A 16,236-nucleotide genomic window follows, 5' to 3' on the forward strand; every position below is an offset into this window, starting at 1 on the left:
CTAAATGAAAACACAATTGCTTGTTCTCGTATTTAATCTCCTAGGAAGGTGGTCAGCACCTCCATCATTTTCAAAGCAGTGTGCAATTTCTCACTGACAAAAGCCATCCTGAAGGTAGCTATCAATTCACGGAATAGTATTTTTAWCACTGATGGCAGCATACCTCTTCGCCCTTTATAACTTACTTCTAACATACTAAGCTAGAACAATGGACAGAATTTTCAACCAAAAAGCCACCAGAGAAGCACAGATGTGTTATTCTTGTTGTCTATTCTTGTATAGCTAAACTATAAAGAGATCTCTGGTCTGAGCTAACTATAGCAGTTTTTACAAAAAAGTGCTGGAAAGAGGAGGTATGCAGAGGAGGGCAAAGCCAGAGTGAAAGTGTAATGAAAATGGAGGAAACAGAACAAAAATGGAACACGTAACACAGAAATTAAGTTAAACTGATTAYGTAAAACAGCATTTCCTGCATAGGAGGCATAAAGAGGAGGATAGGAAAGGAAGAAAGTACAAGAAGGCACATGAAAATATACCTCTGCAAGTGTAGAAAACAGCCTGTGAGTCTGCTTGTGTTAAGAAACCAGCTAGAAGTCCTACAGCTGCCTAAATAGGGTGTCAATCCTGAAAATATAGTAATATACTTCTTAGGCTGGACTCAGTGTTGTATTAATTGCAGTCACATATTTTACAGTTAGGAGCACTGGCAGAGCACATCCAGGTCTGCCTACAAAAAGCCATTTACAAATATCCATCGAAAAATATGATGGGCCACACCTGAGATACATATTAATTCCAAATATACTTGGATGAAAGAGAGAGAAGAGAATGGCAGAATCCACTGCTTGTAATTTGGGAAGGATGAAAAAGGAGTACGCAACAGTCTGAGAAATTCTGCTGTAGTGTAACTGTTACAAATTTCAACATAACAGCATTTTGTCCTCAAAGTCATCTCTCAAGTTATCTGCGAACTTCCATTTCACGTTCCTTTTCTTTCCATAATTCTCTAGATCTGACTAGAGACCAGATTTTGAAAGGCAGGAGACCAGAGTGCCATGGGCTGCCAAGGACAAAGGTGTGCTTAGCATTYGCTGAATCCACCCTAGCCCTAGTTAGAGTCCATATTGGGGAGAAATTCAGGTGCATACCAGTTCTGTTATAYATATATATATATTTGAATGACATGTAATGTCACCTAACAAACACTTGATCTTGATCTCTGAGACATACAGAGATTTCTACTACAGAATACCTTCCTTGTTCTTGCCAGAGTGTACCTCCATATAACACACTGTTATGTAAAGATTTACAGCCTTGCTCTGGTATATCTCCACATTAAAATGCTCATGTGTTTCCTCTTTTCTGTYCTAAAATGTGTTAGCGAAATGTTCTACCCTTACAATCCTGAGCAAAGCACCCTAGTCAAGGGCCTAGCCAGCTTCTGGTCTCAGAGTCTTTTTATAATGCTGCATTGCACTTCCTAAACAGTTCCACATGAACTGACATGAAAGCCAGATTAGGCTTTCAGTACTTTTCTAGATTATCAAAATCACCTGTAAAATATATAACTCTAAATACAAACATGAAGGTACAACATGTATGTGTAACTGTGAAAAATCAATGAAATTATATAGATGATATAAATTYATAGTTAAATTGATACAGCAGTTCCTGACAACTTCTGTACTTCAGGGGTTTTCCACCAGAAAAATATCTATGAACACGTCATGATTCCCCAAAGGCCTTAATGCTCATTAAATTCTATCATCTTGTCCAAATCTAAGAACAAATGCAAAATCCAAGATTACTTTATAATCATTTGCCGATTTCTATTCTGACAAAGGAAATTATGAATGTTGACATTAAAATGCTGACATTCTGTCTTACTTTACGTGATAATATCACTTACTTGAGAAAGAGGAATGGAAATAGGCCAAAAGTATGGAATAAATGGCATAAGTATAATTTTTAATGGCAAACACTACTCCTTTTAACATAAAAAATTGACTTTTGAGCCCTTCCTATCTCACTCAAAAAGAAAAACAGTTCCTTCCTGATTATCTGGCCACTATACAATTACTGGAAGATTCTTCTATCACTGAAAAATATACACTTTCAGTTAAGTCTCTTCAGCATTTATTATTTTCAGATTTTAAAGTATTTTATACAAATCTTAATTAACATTCTCAAAATGAGATTTATTTCAATTTTGAAATCAAATACAATAAAAACACATTGTTTTGCTGCAACATTGTAAATAGGAAGTCTCACATTAGACACTATTAAATATGATGAAAACTTTGAAATAACCCCATGCTTGCTTTCCTAAAGAACTGCAAATTCTTGACAGAGATTTAGTCAGTTAAATGTTTCAAGAAAATTATGTTAATACTTCTCTAATTGTCGAAGATATGTAAGAAACGCAAGACAGGAAAAAGGAGCTGTCAAATTACTTCACATTCGCCTAGTACTGTGTTCTTAAACATTCCTCAGAAGGACGTGGTACTATCAGTTTTAGAGACCATCGATTTTATTAGTTGGATGTGGAATCTCATCCTGCGTGGCACTTCCTTCCCTCCACATGGTACTCATCACACTTTTGCAAGTAAACGGGCTGCTTTCTGAATACACTGCTCTCCTTAACCCCAAAAAGAAGAGTCCTCCGAATTGATATACACRTGCAAATTTCCATGAGAGTCAAAGATTTTCACAAAGACATTGAGAACAAAGGCAGGCCATTACATAAAACCAGTCTGTTGAATTATGCCTCCTCTTGAGCGTAAGAGAAGGAAAGATGCCCCTAACAACACTATTAATAAGACTTATCTTAGTTAGGGGTGCAGGCAACAGAACTTGAGGAAAGGCATTACCTGCTGCCAACTTGTTAACAAGACTTTCTGTTCGTTTGTGTCTGCTCGCAGTTCGGGGCAACACTTACGTGCTTCTAATTGGTGACTAGGTAGGTTGAAGGTTAGAGAGGCTAAAGTTATATAAGCTTTAGGCCTTTAGCTAAAATCACCTCYATCACCTTAGCCTCCAAACCATTTAGGCAACAACAGAGTAAACCGCAAAATATTTAAGGCTTGATTTTTCCCTGGCACTATAAATTGGAAGAGATTTTTCATCTCTGTCCTGACTGACTACCTCTACTGATTAACTCAGTCCCTAAATGACAACCAACAGAGGTTAAAAAAAACACACAAAACAAAGAGTCAAACACCAGCTCTCCCACCACGTCATACCAAATCCTTCCCCAGGCTATGATCCCCCAAGCACGATCTCCTTTTGTCAGGTGACAGTATACCCCAAATCTTTCACACTTAGCACTGATTAGTACATCAGTCCTTAGCAGCACTGGGTGTGCTAAAGAAGTCATACCACTTTCACTCAAGAACATAACCAGAAATGGAGGAAGATCATCTTCCTGTAGCCTGGCATATTTTGGGGGGAGCACTACAACACCTAAAGTAGGCAGTTTAGATCTTGCCCTTCATCGACTGAGCCATATGCTTTCAGTATGCATAACCTGAGAAATGATATAAAACTCTATTTCCCCAATCGTTCAGACATTTCTGGGGCATGCTATTTTCTGTTGTTAAAGGAAAACTCTTTGTTGTGTTCTAAAATAACTTCTTATTCCTTCTTAAAATGTCCCATAACTTTCTTACAAATCCTGTAACTGCCAAGTTATGCCAAGAATGTGCTTTCAAATACGGTAGTCTTTACAGTAACACACTATCCCTTTCAAAGTCATAGTTCTTCTTGACATTTATGTTTCTTTAACAATAAATAGTTTCTCCCTTTCTCCATTTCCATGGCATAGAAGTCGCATAGGAAGAACAATTAAACTCTTAAAGTTTCAGCTATAACGATGATCATCAGGATGATTAACAAACATTGTAACTTTATGACATAGGAAAGCTATTATTCAGGTTCTGAGAAGGTGTTGAAATATGTGGAATCCAGAGAATACTGGGGTTTATTCAATAGTTCAGCTAAAGATCGACAAGATAAGTGGGCAAAGAAACTGTATACAAATACAGCGCTCTCTTTCATTTTTCTCTTACCATCTTGGTAACTAGGAGTATGACTCCCGGTTGACAAATTCCAGATTATGAATGTGTGAATTTTTTTTTCCAAGTGGYAAATTCTTTATTTGTATTCAATAGCTCTGAGAGAAAACCACATGGATGGCAGTACAATACTGATAGCTACTTTATTAAGATGCTGAGAACAACAGTATGGCTGTAATTCACTATGGAGTTTCCTTACATTTTGTTGGGAAAGTGTTGATGAGTTGAACATTTTACCATAAAGCTGTCAAAATCAGCAAACTATTCAATAAAGGCCTTTTTATGGAGTTGCACTCTCAGGCTGTTTTCAGAATACTTCAAGCACAGGTCTCTTAACAACCAGTYATAGCATATGGATTTTCTTTTAAAAAAAAAAAAAACAAAACTTCTGGAAGACTTCCTCTATAAATTATTCATACATTTGTGGACTTGTTTTAGAAAACTGTCAAAACAAATTTCAGAAGGAATTATTTAGTCCCAGTAGTTTAATTCTTGATCAAAATATTCTTCCCTGAAATGTTTACATTTATTGCTATTATGTATGTACTTAATGCAATAGAACTTAATTAACCTCTTAAATGATATTTTGAGAGTTCACTGCTGAAGAAAGATGTGTGTTACTGTGATTTTTTATAATCTTGGAAAGGAGAGTCTTTGGCCAGTGAGAGATTATTTCCTCATACAGTTCTATAAATACTCATTTTTGTACCTCTTCTCTATCACTTGTACAGCCAGCAACCACGCTACAAAATTGGGATGTAAATTACTTGCAAAGCTAAACCTCAGAAAGATTATTCACAATTATCTTTTGCATGTGTGTGAACACAGCAGTAGGAAGGCCTGCTATTTAAAGTTTCTAACATTTCCAGGATCTAGCAAGTTCTAAATTCATAATTACTTAGGTATTTCTGATTCTAATACTGTAAATTTGTTTTTGCTACATCTCGGTATATTTGTATATTGACTTGTTACTGTCTGTATATATGTCTTTTAGAGTCTCCTACACTGCAGAGGCACTAGTCCTGTCACAGTTCCTGCTAGTTTCATAGGGAAGCTCATATTGCGCAGACTCATCTTCTGACCTGTGACATGGCATCTTCAATGGGTATTGGAGCACTAAGCCCTTCCCAGGTCCTAGACACGTCATTAAAGAAACACCTGAATGACTGTCTAAATAAGCTAATAACTCTAGTGAACGGAAGCTGCCAATGTGTGACTAAGTAGTTATGAACCACCCTCCCTCATGTATTGGTAACACATTATTTATTTCTCATTCTCATTCTCATAACAGAAAGTTAACTGTAGACTGTTGATAATTTCACAGTACAACCCCCAAAGTAGTTGCAGAGAGAACAAGTGGATCTTGTCTATACGGATATTTTCCTTAATTCAAACCAAGAGCAGTCTCCATTTTCATAGTGCTACATATAGGGGGAGAAATCATGCATTTGAAAATATAAAAATTATTATTCTGCTTTTAAAGAAATACTTCGCGTGACAATATTCCAGATGTGGCATATATTAGGAAAAAAAACTTACAAGTGTCACATTGTGAAGTCCTCTAGARATGTAGAGTAGATTTTTTTCTAAAAATACCACGATCTCTTTAAAATTCCTAAGTAATAAATACCCCTTGAATAGTGTTCAGTACCTTCAACTATACTGACATAAATTAACTAACATGGAAAAACTTTCATGAATCTAGTATGCTGCCTTAGAAGACTGGATCAAAAATTGTTCTGATAATACTTTATCTCAATGCACTGCAGAAAATCATACCTTGTATATTTCCAACAATAAATATTTTGCTTACTCTAAAATTATTTCATTAACAATAGGACAACTTTGGGAGATGCTATAGATCAGCAAGACATGTACTTGAAAGAACATATAGAGACACGCTAACGATCGCTGTCTACTTCATTGTAAGTGGAAGCTCTACAGGCAAGGATATTGACACTTTCAGCATAGAAAAATAATTGCGCTAGCAGGGCAAAAATGAATCTTGTATACAGTAAATTCAAAATAAATCAATGAGTTTGGGAGTTCTTAYAAATAAACTCTAAAGAAGCCATCATTTAAAATACATTCACCACACTGCYAGCCACCGATGCAAAGCAGTAATGTAGTTTGGTTGCCCCATATTCTTTCATGATTTACAGTCTGGTAGTTTTCTTTCCTTTTTTGCTATATGAGAAGGAAGCCTTTAATCTATCTTATAAGGCAATTTCATTTGAGGTAAAGTGCAGTTTTCCAACAGTATGTAAATTTAGTCATGCAAATTTAGTCATGCAAACAATTCATATTAAGGCTTATGGAAATTATTCTTTCATTTCATGTAAAGCCTACAATTCTTATCTTCAGAAGACTTGTCTTATGGAATAAAAATTAAACCACATACTAGAAAATACTGATGGGAGAAATACATATATTGGCTTTGAATAGAGCTCTAAAGTAAAGGTTTATGTACAAACTTCATCTGAATTCAACTGAACATTTGATTCTAAAATTAATCTGCATGTCAGACAGGAACTAGTTCTTATATAATATGCAAGTGCTATTCATTTCTTCTCAAACTTCGAATAAAACAAATATAGCTTCCCTCTCTCAGTAACATTATGTTTCAAGGTCACAAAGAGAATAACGGTTAAGCAATGCTGTTATTTTATATAGCATCTAGTCTATAGTATTGTAGCTACTACCAACAGTGCAGCCCAAACGTAACAGGATTTTGAAATATCATGGAAAGTATTCACCTGATGGCAAAAAAATGAMAGAGGTCATGAATATTTTTTCAAAATTATGGGAAAAGAAGTTTAGCCTATATCTACACCCAGAAAGTCATCCATTCCAGAGAACAATCCCTAACTTCCAGGCCAAGATGTACAGAACAGTCTGCATCCACACTGGTCATGGTTAGTTCCATCTGAAGTGGACTGGCTGTGTCCACACGCAAAGCATTCAGCCTCTAGACTCCACATAGCACCTCTAGGACCCTCAGAAATTAATTTTGTGTGTTCTTTAGTCCTGAGCACTTGAAATAATAACCACAGAGCTGTAACAGTCCACCACAGAGAGTTGTTTTAACAACATGACCTTGAGAGTATGTGTTTCACGCTATGGTGAAGGGCATAAGGACATGATAGCATCCAAGGGTGACACTATTATTTCTACAGCACTGGAGAATTTTGTAGAACAGAGAGAACAAGACTTGATCTACTCATCTTTTCATCTCAGGCACAGACAACTGGTTTACTCCAAAAAGGGAAGCCAGGAGGGAAGAACTAACATAGACATAGACATTATCAGAATACCAGGACTTATGAGTGAACTGGGGGGAGATGAAAGAAGAGGCTGTGGCTGTCACCCCCGAAGGTGGAACTGAAAGCTTCTTACAACTTCATGGCTATACTCTACAAACTCTTTTTTTTCCCCTTTAAGAATAAAGGTATTTTATTACCTACAGTGAGCATGTTCTGAATTTTCTGCACTGTGTTTTTAACTATAAAGACAAGCAATATGAAATTAAGTCAAAAAAATAGAAATAGATAATCACTTTCACTTGCATTTACTCTATATGTAATTTGGGAAATCTATATGAGAACTGTCTCTTGATAGACCTCTCCTTCTCGTGGCAAATACATGAAGTGTCTGAAAACTGCTATGCTTATCAAGTATCACAAAATCTTCCATATTTCCTGAACATCATATGACAGTAGAATCACCACTCACTGCGGTCAGTAATTATTGTTCTGGCCTCTTGATTGCTGGTCTTGTTTTTTAAATTTTGTGCTGCAGTTATGAGTTCATCCAGCTGGGGACGTCTTTGCTCCAGATCCTGTAGTATTGCCTGGTTACACACAAATACAAAAAAAACAAAAAACAAAAAACAAAAAAACACCATGTAGAGCTGTTGAGAAGACCATGTATAGGGAAAATTATTTTTGCCAGTTTGATTTAAACAGAAAGATTCTTTGCTGCCTCAAATAACATGAAGAATTTGGTTTAAACCTTCAAAATATTGTCATTACTCTTTATATAAAAATCAAGTATAACTTGAAATAATCACTAAAAAATAACCTAGAAAGCTAAATGTAAAATAACAATCATTTCTAATTTTTAACAAACCAAATTATGCAAGAGTAAGCTACTTCCCTCTATAAAACTATAGAAGAGACATCATTCTCTTATATTCTCTTAGATTTTGCAGTGTATTTTTTTTAAAGATATAGGAGTTTGCATTCTTACCATATTAAAAAAGATTTTTCTAATAACTCATGAACATATGATTCATGAACAAATAATTTTTATTTCTTAATGTTTTAAGATTTTTTAATTATTCTTTATTGGTTTAAAGCCAAAATAAGACTAGATAGATTAGATATAATGAATGAGAGCTCAAGGAAAGTATGGCATATAAGATGTATGCATATAAATCTATTAGTTTAACTTATATTGAAGGATTAGGGAAAAGCAAACAGGGAATCAGTTCAATGGTTTCCCAGATAAGAAGCACCCAGGCATGTATTTAAAAGACATGGACCAAATCTAGCAACTTTAAGTCCCTGTCCTTCAGTTTCCAGAAAAAATGTTAATTATTTTTTCCTGACTTAGAAGTTGGGTATATATTAAGTTATTAAAAAGTGACCTTTTCCTGCCCACAATTTTGAGTCATCAGAACAGAACAGTATGTTGTCAGATGGCTACTAGCTATAGTATAATAGCTATWTAAGCTGACAAGAAAGGTCAGTGGAGAATATTTCTTTTCAGGGTCCTCATGTGGACAGTGGTTAGAAAACCTGTAAGTATGCTCACTTGTTTATAGACTATGTATCTGAATTGTTTTATTGGTCTAAAAGTCTTTTCTTCCTTAAAATGCTTTTATTCTAAATCATACTTTATTTTAAAAAGCTGTTGTTCAGTGACTGCTCTGCATCAAGAAGACCTGTAGAATCTGATCTTAAATCTGGCCATCTAAACCGGGATTAAAGAATTACACAAWTTCACCAGATTGAAGGTGAGAAGTAAAGGCCTAACATTGTTTTCTGTTGAATAAGACTAACAAAAGAACATGAGCATATCGCTTCCAGTAACTACAGCATGCTAATCAAAATCAGACTCCTCAGAATTTCATTTGTATTCAGGTAAAACTCTTCAGAAAGGAAGGTAACTCTCAACACACACATAGCTATAACGTGTGGAAGTCTCGCCTTTAACTGCTGTATCAGAAGTTCTTTTAAAATCTGTTACAACTGGCTTTCTAAACTTGTGCCCAAAAGTTTGGAGGGTGTTTTCACTTATACAATAATTGGATTGCATACAAACACATGCAGTTAAATCACCAACTTTCATGATTAAGAAAAGAATAAATTTCTCATTAGAAGTCTCTGCTTAGTGAAAGCACTCAAAAGAAGGCATAAATCTACTGATGCAGTTCCTGCTTTTAGATATCTATGTGATTCAATGGAACTCCATTTTCCGGAAAGACAACTAACCAGTGACATGACTTTTACAACAGAAGAATCAGTCCCATTGCTGCCTAGCAATATCTGCATTATACATATTACCAAAATGGACTGTGCAGAAGGAACATGAAAACACAAACATGCTTGGTACTTGTGTGGCCTCCACAGTAATACTTCCTCTCTCTGCTGCCCTTTCTCTCTCTCTCTCTCATTCCTTCCTCTACCTAGAAACTGCTGGGAAGAGGAAAGGCAAATGAAATGATTTTAAGGTCTTATGCCAATAGTGACTCCCAAACTGCTCCCTAATGTTCCCTGAGTACATCTTTCATATATTGAATACTGAAAGTAAAATGATTTATTTGCTTCAGCTTGAATCTTCAACCAGAGRGTAAATACTGTGTTTGCACTATGGAAGAAAGCTTCTGCTACAAGAAATTGAGAAAGAAACAAAGCAATTGGTAAGGACTGCTCAGTAAGGACTCGTTGAGTACAAAAACAAGTGAATGGAACTGATATATGCTTAAACACTGTATGGAATGACTTAAGCACAAGGCCCACTTGTATTTCTTGAATTGGACACTTAGAAAAATGGCAACACCTCTTTAAAGTGACATTTGCTAGCTTTACTGTTTTSTCAGGGAGATGACAATCTTGTTCAAAATGGACTGTGAAGACATCCTTCCCTCTGCCATTTAATGTGAGTAAAATTACTTGCTGGCAGATGTAACCAAGTGTATTTTTGAAAGGTGTAAAAGGACATCTAGAAGTCCTTATAGCAGTATATATTCCTATCTCTGATTCAGTACAAACAGTCTGTCTAAAACTTAACTCAGTCAACTCCTGGTACAATTTTAAGGACTTAGCAAAAATACATTCCACATGGAACCTAAGTTCCACATAGAAATCCTGATGGAAGCCTCAGTAGAAATAGCTGCTAAAATACATCATTCCTGAGTCTTCCTGTGATCCTGTAGCATAAAAGCAAACAGCAAATACTTAAGCTCTACTTATCCTGAGTTGTTATCATATTCAGAAAAATATTCTATGATTGGATAAAATAACCATGCAAACTGACTTTGTGYGTAATGAAAATACAAATAATTATATTAAAAAGAGGAATGTTTTAATGAATACAGGTTAAAAAAACACAGAATACTAGTTTGGGAAAAAATATTTGGACAGTTTTAGAGTACTAGCTGAAATAATTTGGACTTCAGAAAATGAAATCAGAGGCAATACATATATTGAGATACTCATAAAAACTTCTACAAATCCAGTCAAATATTCAGTGTTATAAAACTGGATCCTTAAGTGGAAACTCAGTGGAAACTATTAGAAGACATTGTTACAACAGTCAAGGGAAGAAAAACTCATTAATAGTGGCACCCCGGTGGAGGCACAGCAGATGCAACAGACCAGATGCCTCTGACTCAGAATGCCAGCACACTAAAACAAATCTTCTGTGTTATTTAAAAATGGATAATACAAAAATAAAACTTCTTATGAAAGGATTTTCAAAAGAAGTTAAACAGAAATCTATCTAGTCCACCTCAGCCCACAAAAACCACCGGTACAAAGACTAAAGGAGTCACAGACACTGAAAGGATTTTTATTCTATAATCACTTGTGTTCCTGTCCATATAATATACCTTTATTTTCACTTACCTAATATTCTGTAAAAGTACAAGAATGTATACTGCAAAACATTATAGATCACATTTTAATCAATAAATAGCTGTTAAATAATAAATGTAGTTTAACACGAGTAGGTCAACAATGAACAAGGATCACTGTAATCCAAAGTTGTAGAAATACATCTTTAAACCCCAAAAGAGCAATTTTTTTTTTCCATAGACCTATGAAGGCCAACATAACAGCACTTGGTGACACTGTAACAATGGAAAGGTGAGATTCAGTCATCAAACCTGCCTACATTTTGTTAGAAAGTGGTGTTATTCACTTTCAACAATCTTTCCACATCTGTGGACAGCAGCTGCTCAAAAGAAAAAATCTAATTTTCAGGTTCCTAACTTTTATGGTTTATTTACACAAAAGGGGGGTTGAGATAAGTATCAAATTGTTTAAGTCAGCAACTGAAATAACTTGTACAAGAATTGCTAAAAAAGAAACTGAAAAAAACTGGAACAGGTGAAATGTGACAAATTCTTGGTGGAACTGTAGGGATTAAGACAGTGAATTAAAACATTCACTAGCTTTATAATGTATAGCATGCTACAACTGCCATACTTGTCACTCCAGCTGTGTGTGCTGTAGCTTATATAAAATAATCACATGACCTCTAAAATCTCTCCATTCCTTTTTTATAGTTCTATCTTGACTTGATGGCAAACATTATTAAACTGGAATATCTGAATTCTATGATGATATCAAACCTTAAGCATTCAACTAATCATTTTCTAGAGCTGATTATGGGTGTTGGCTATTTAGTATCAGAAGCAACTTTTCTCACACCATGAACAGGATTTTACTGCATGTCAAATGTAAACAAGAGCTAAAGTTGATGTTCTACAACAATCTATATGGCTGTGCATCTATATGGGTCTACATGTTTCTTTAAAGAGATTCTGGGTTTGCTTCATACCTGTTTTACGTAAGTTTAAGTTGAAAAAAAATGTCTCTGAAAACAATGGAATCAAAATGCCATAAAAATTGAAAGATTATTGGGTAAAGTAGGTCCCACAATTTCTTTTCAGTATTTATCTGAGTGGTTCTCTGTAGTGGTAATGACTATCATGTCTTTGCAGATTTCTGAAGTATTTACATGCTACCACACATAGCTTGCTATCTATTTTCTGTTGTTTTTTTTTCTTTTTCTAGGTAAGAAAGCTAACAGTGACTAAGTGAAAAGATGATGTTTGAGCAAAAAGGAAATTTAGACTAGACCTTCCRGATTAAGAGCAAACTGGAAGCACCATTTTGCCATAATCAATACATGGCCACAGACTGAATCTTCCCAACTGTTTCTGATGGTTTGTTCTGGCCCGCCACCAACCCTGTTTAATGAAATGATCAAGTGGACCACAAATGACCAGTGGACCACAAGAGCAATTCCTGAGTTGAATAATTAACATGGCAGTGGGAGCGAGAAGAAAGATACATTTTTCTTCTTGTTCACTGCTTCAAACTCATGATGATAGTCTTAGGAAAAGCATAACTCCAATAAACAGTTCTTGAGGAGTTGGTTTGCTCATTCTTTCAAAAACCTTTGACGCTAAACCTCAAATCTAAACACAGTCTGACTAAATTGGTTACTTCCTCAGCAAACTTCATAGCCATGGCAACTTTTACTTAAAAGAACAGAGTTTCTTAAGACTAAGAATCTGTTTACGAGCTGGATGGTTCTCTAAATATAATGTGTTATATACACACCTAGAAAGAGAGCAAGCTTTGGAAAAGAGCTTGCTTACAATCTCAGATAATGTAAATATGTAACACCTACAATTCATCTGCATAATAAAATTGGCTTTGTTAAGTTATTCCACCCAAGCGCAATTTGAAATTTTTTTTCTTGTCAGTAAGCAGGAACAGAATATGAGTGAAAATGATCATTCACACACTCTCTAAATTTAAAGATAAAATTATGAAATAATGAAAGTAAGTAATTAGATTCGGTCCTTTTTAAGAGAAATTTGTTTTGTCTATTAAACTGTTTTGTGTCTTCCCTCCAAAGGGCATCTGATTTTAGGAAAATAGGAAGAAATAGAATTTGTATTTGGCAGCGTTGCTAGCTGATTGGCACCTGTCAGGAAAATCAGAATGTTAATAGAAGGAACACTATGGCCTGAGTAATTTATGTAGCTTAAGGTTTCAAAAGGAAATATTTTTATATGTACTTAGGGTCCACTAAAAAATTGCCTAAGTAGCCCCCACTCACCACTGGCTTAGTGAATAAATCAACTGCTTTAGTGATGCTGTGGGAAAGTCACAAGTGACAGCTTATCAGGTGCCCCACTAAACTCAGGAAAATGAATTACGGAACTTCTTGGATGCTTTTTGTGACAGTCAATCTATAAATTATATTGGTGTTATTATAAAGGTCTGATGTTCCGTACAATGACAAATTCTGGTTGGTACTAGGAAGTTGCGACTGTGAAAAGTGCTGAATTACAACACGCTGTTACTGTACACTAAGCAACCAAGGAGAACCAAGAGTAATTAATTTGGATCTCTGGGCTTTGAYCAACAACGTGAGGTGATGGCTGAAGTTGGGAGAAGTCTCCCTTTCTCTCTCCCCACACTGCTCCCCGTTTGTCTACAGAAAAGGACTTTGGGAGCAACCACCACCCAGGAAAACCAGCAGCATTATCTATTGAACAGATGATAGGACTTTGGCTGAGACCACCCAAAGGCTCTCCTGAACCACAGCAAAGCAAGATCCCGAAGGAAAGGGGACTCAACCACAGTAGAAGAGAAAAAAAGGCTTAGAAATCTGAGCTCACAGGGAAATCAGCTATCCTGCTCCAGAACTGCAGGAGGCAGAYACCCTTCTACTCATCCACAAATGGGGTAGTCAGCAAGGAAAATCACATGCAACATGGGTCAGGAGCACAAGCTTTTTTAAGGTACAAGAAGTAGTCTTCCTGGGAGGCTCAAAATCAGCCAAGACCCTTCAAAATTTTTTACAGTCTTCATAGATCACCAGTTTGGGTACTGATCTTGTAAAAAGGTGGCATATACACTGTTTGCAAGAGAAAGGCAGTATGACTGAAAGCAAGTACAGCAAAGAAGGATGTGCTCTGGCCTCAGAGCTAAAAAGGTAGAAGCAAACTGAAGTTCACCCAAAGCTGAAAAGATTTTCAGCCTTGGAAAATAGGCTACAGAGACCTCAGGATACAGTGCAGTAGAAGTCTTAGAGAAGGCTCTCCAGTTAGAACATGTTAGAGGAAGCTACTCAGATGTGAAGTTAAATAAGCCTAATTTTGGATATTTGCCCATTTAAAGCATTCCTATCATCCTTCACTTGTGGTCAAAGGTAAAAAGAAAGAATAATCTGACACAAGGAGGTCGCTTTAAATATACCAGCATAAGATAAAGGATGTAACCAAAAGAGCTCAACTGAGACAAAACCCTTGCCTTTCTAAACTCGGACTCTCTGAACACACTTCTTTTCAAGAGAATAATACATAAACAAGGACAAAAAATCTATGTGTTTGATGGCATTTACAATGGCATGTTCTTGCTGAGCTAACCTGCAACTCAGTGCCTCTCTTTTATGCATGGTATTTTTGAAAGGACTTATTCAGAAAGGATACAGTTTTCTACTTGGTCCAAGAAACAAGCAATTAGACTAAGAGCTGCTAGAATGCTAGACTAAAAATATATATCTAAAAAATGAATTCAAATTGATCTTAACAACTACTGTGGTACCTTACACTACAATATAAGGGGTGAGGGAGGACTGAAGCCAGAAGTGCCTGAATTATCAGGTTTTCCTGGATTATTGGAGAGCCAAAATCAACCCAGAGTCTTCAGGAACACTATGTAGTTTGGAAAGTTTAGCTATTATCTGCTAAATAAGATCCTCAGAGAATTTTTTGTTTGACAAAATGTGTCATTTCTACAATAACACATAGTAAAATCTTCCAAACTGATGACTACTGGCAGCTTCCTCAAATACCATCTATGGGAAAGCAAGCACTGAACAGAGGGACACCACACATGGAACACGCTGTCTATGCTGTTTTGCACATATGATGCATATGCAGTAAGGCTGTCAAACCATCAGCAGCTTACTCATTCTAACTTTGATGTCTTGATGGTTTCCACTGCACTCCATCCAGTGGTCTGGATGGAGAGAAGATGGAGAGGAGAAATTGAAAAGATGGTGGTTCAGCATGTTTTGCAAATGAGTCAGTCTCAGATAAAATAACTGTTACCAGAAAAAAAGGAATAAAACTAAAGATGTACCTGTAACTAGTAGAACAAAAGTTAACAATGCTGGTAGAACAAAAGTTAACAATGCTGATGTTTGGCTATAGGGAAATCAATTCAACTAAAATAACATGGTGATAAATTGCAATGTGTAAGGACTCAAGACTGAAACAGGATTATAGCTCTAGAAGCAAACATGAGGAAAAGTGAATTGTGTGTGAAATTACACCCTTCCCCCCATACAATGTGGCTGTCTGATATTGCATTAGTTTGCAATAAAATATAAACCTCTATTTCTCTATCACCTGATTATCTAGGCAGTCAGACAAAACTACTGCATGATACCTTATGACCTTTCAGGCAATCAGAATAAAAACCCTAACGGATGGGACTCAATTTTAGGAGGTACAGAGCTTCCTCMGTTCCTATATTAGTCAGCAGAACAGAAGTCTCCCAGTGCATCATTACCATTTATAAAGCAYGATTTGCAAAATTTATTATTTTATTTCTCCTATATAACCTATGTTTTCCAGAGTAAAGATTTTAACACTGGGCTTACAAATATGTATAACCAAGAAAACTGAGGTCAGCTGTCCTGTTTCTCAAAGCTGCAGCTTTAGTATTTTCTTTTCTGTTTTCTTTTTCTCTTTCTTTTTTTCTGGTGATGGTGGTAGTATGAACTCCTGCTTGTGACTGAGCCTATGAAAATTGTACTTGTCAATGTGCTTCAAATGCAAAGTTAAAGGTTCATTACCTTGTCACATATGCAAACCTGAGATGTGCTTACCTTGCATAAAACAGTCTTG

The 16,236-nt window shown here is 35.9% G+C and overlaps 1 protein-coding gene across 1 annotated transcript in view; it reads right to left on the reverse strand.

Moving 5' to 3' along the window:
- LOC112969900 (dystrophin) overlaps positions 1–16,236 on the reverse strand; it is a gene marked incomplete at its 3' end in the record, with an annotated part of 817,409 nt that overhangs the window by 193,983 nt on the left and 607,190 nt on the right. Inside the window, exon 47 of the mRNA XM_026073700.1 lies at positions 7,806–7,923. Within this exon, the coding sequence (XP_025929485.1) occupies positions 7,806–7,923 (118 nt within the window). The remainder of the gene's footprint in view (positions 1–7,805; positions 7,924–16,236) is intronic.

Source organism: Apteryx rowi, unplaced genomic scaffold (assembly GCF_003343035.1).
Source record: "Apteryx rowi isolate R43461 unplaced genomic scaffold, aptRow1 scaffold_373, whole genome shotgun sequence".
Classification (NCBI taxonomy): domain Eukaryota; kingdom Metazoa; phylum Chordata; class Aves; order Apterygiformes; family Apterygidae; genus Apteryx; species Apteryx rowi.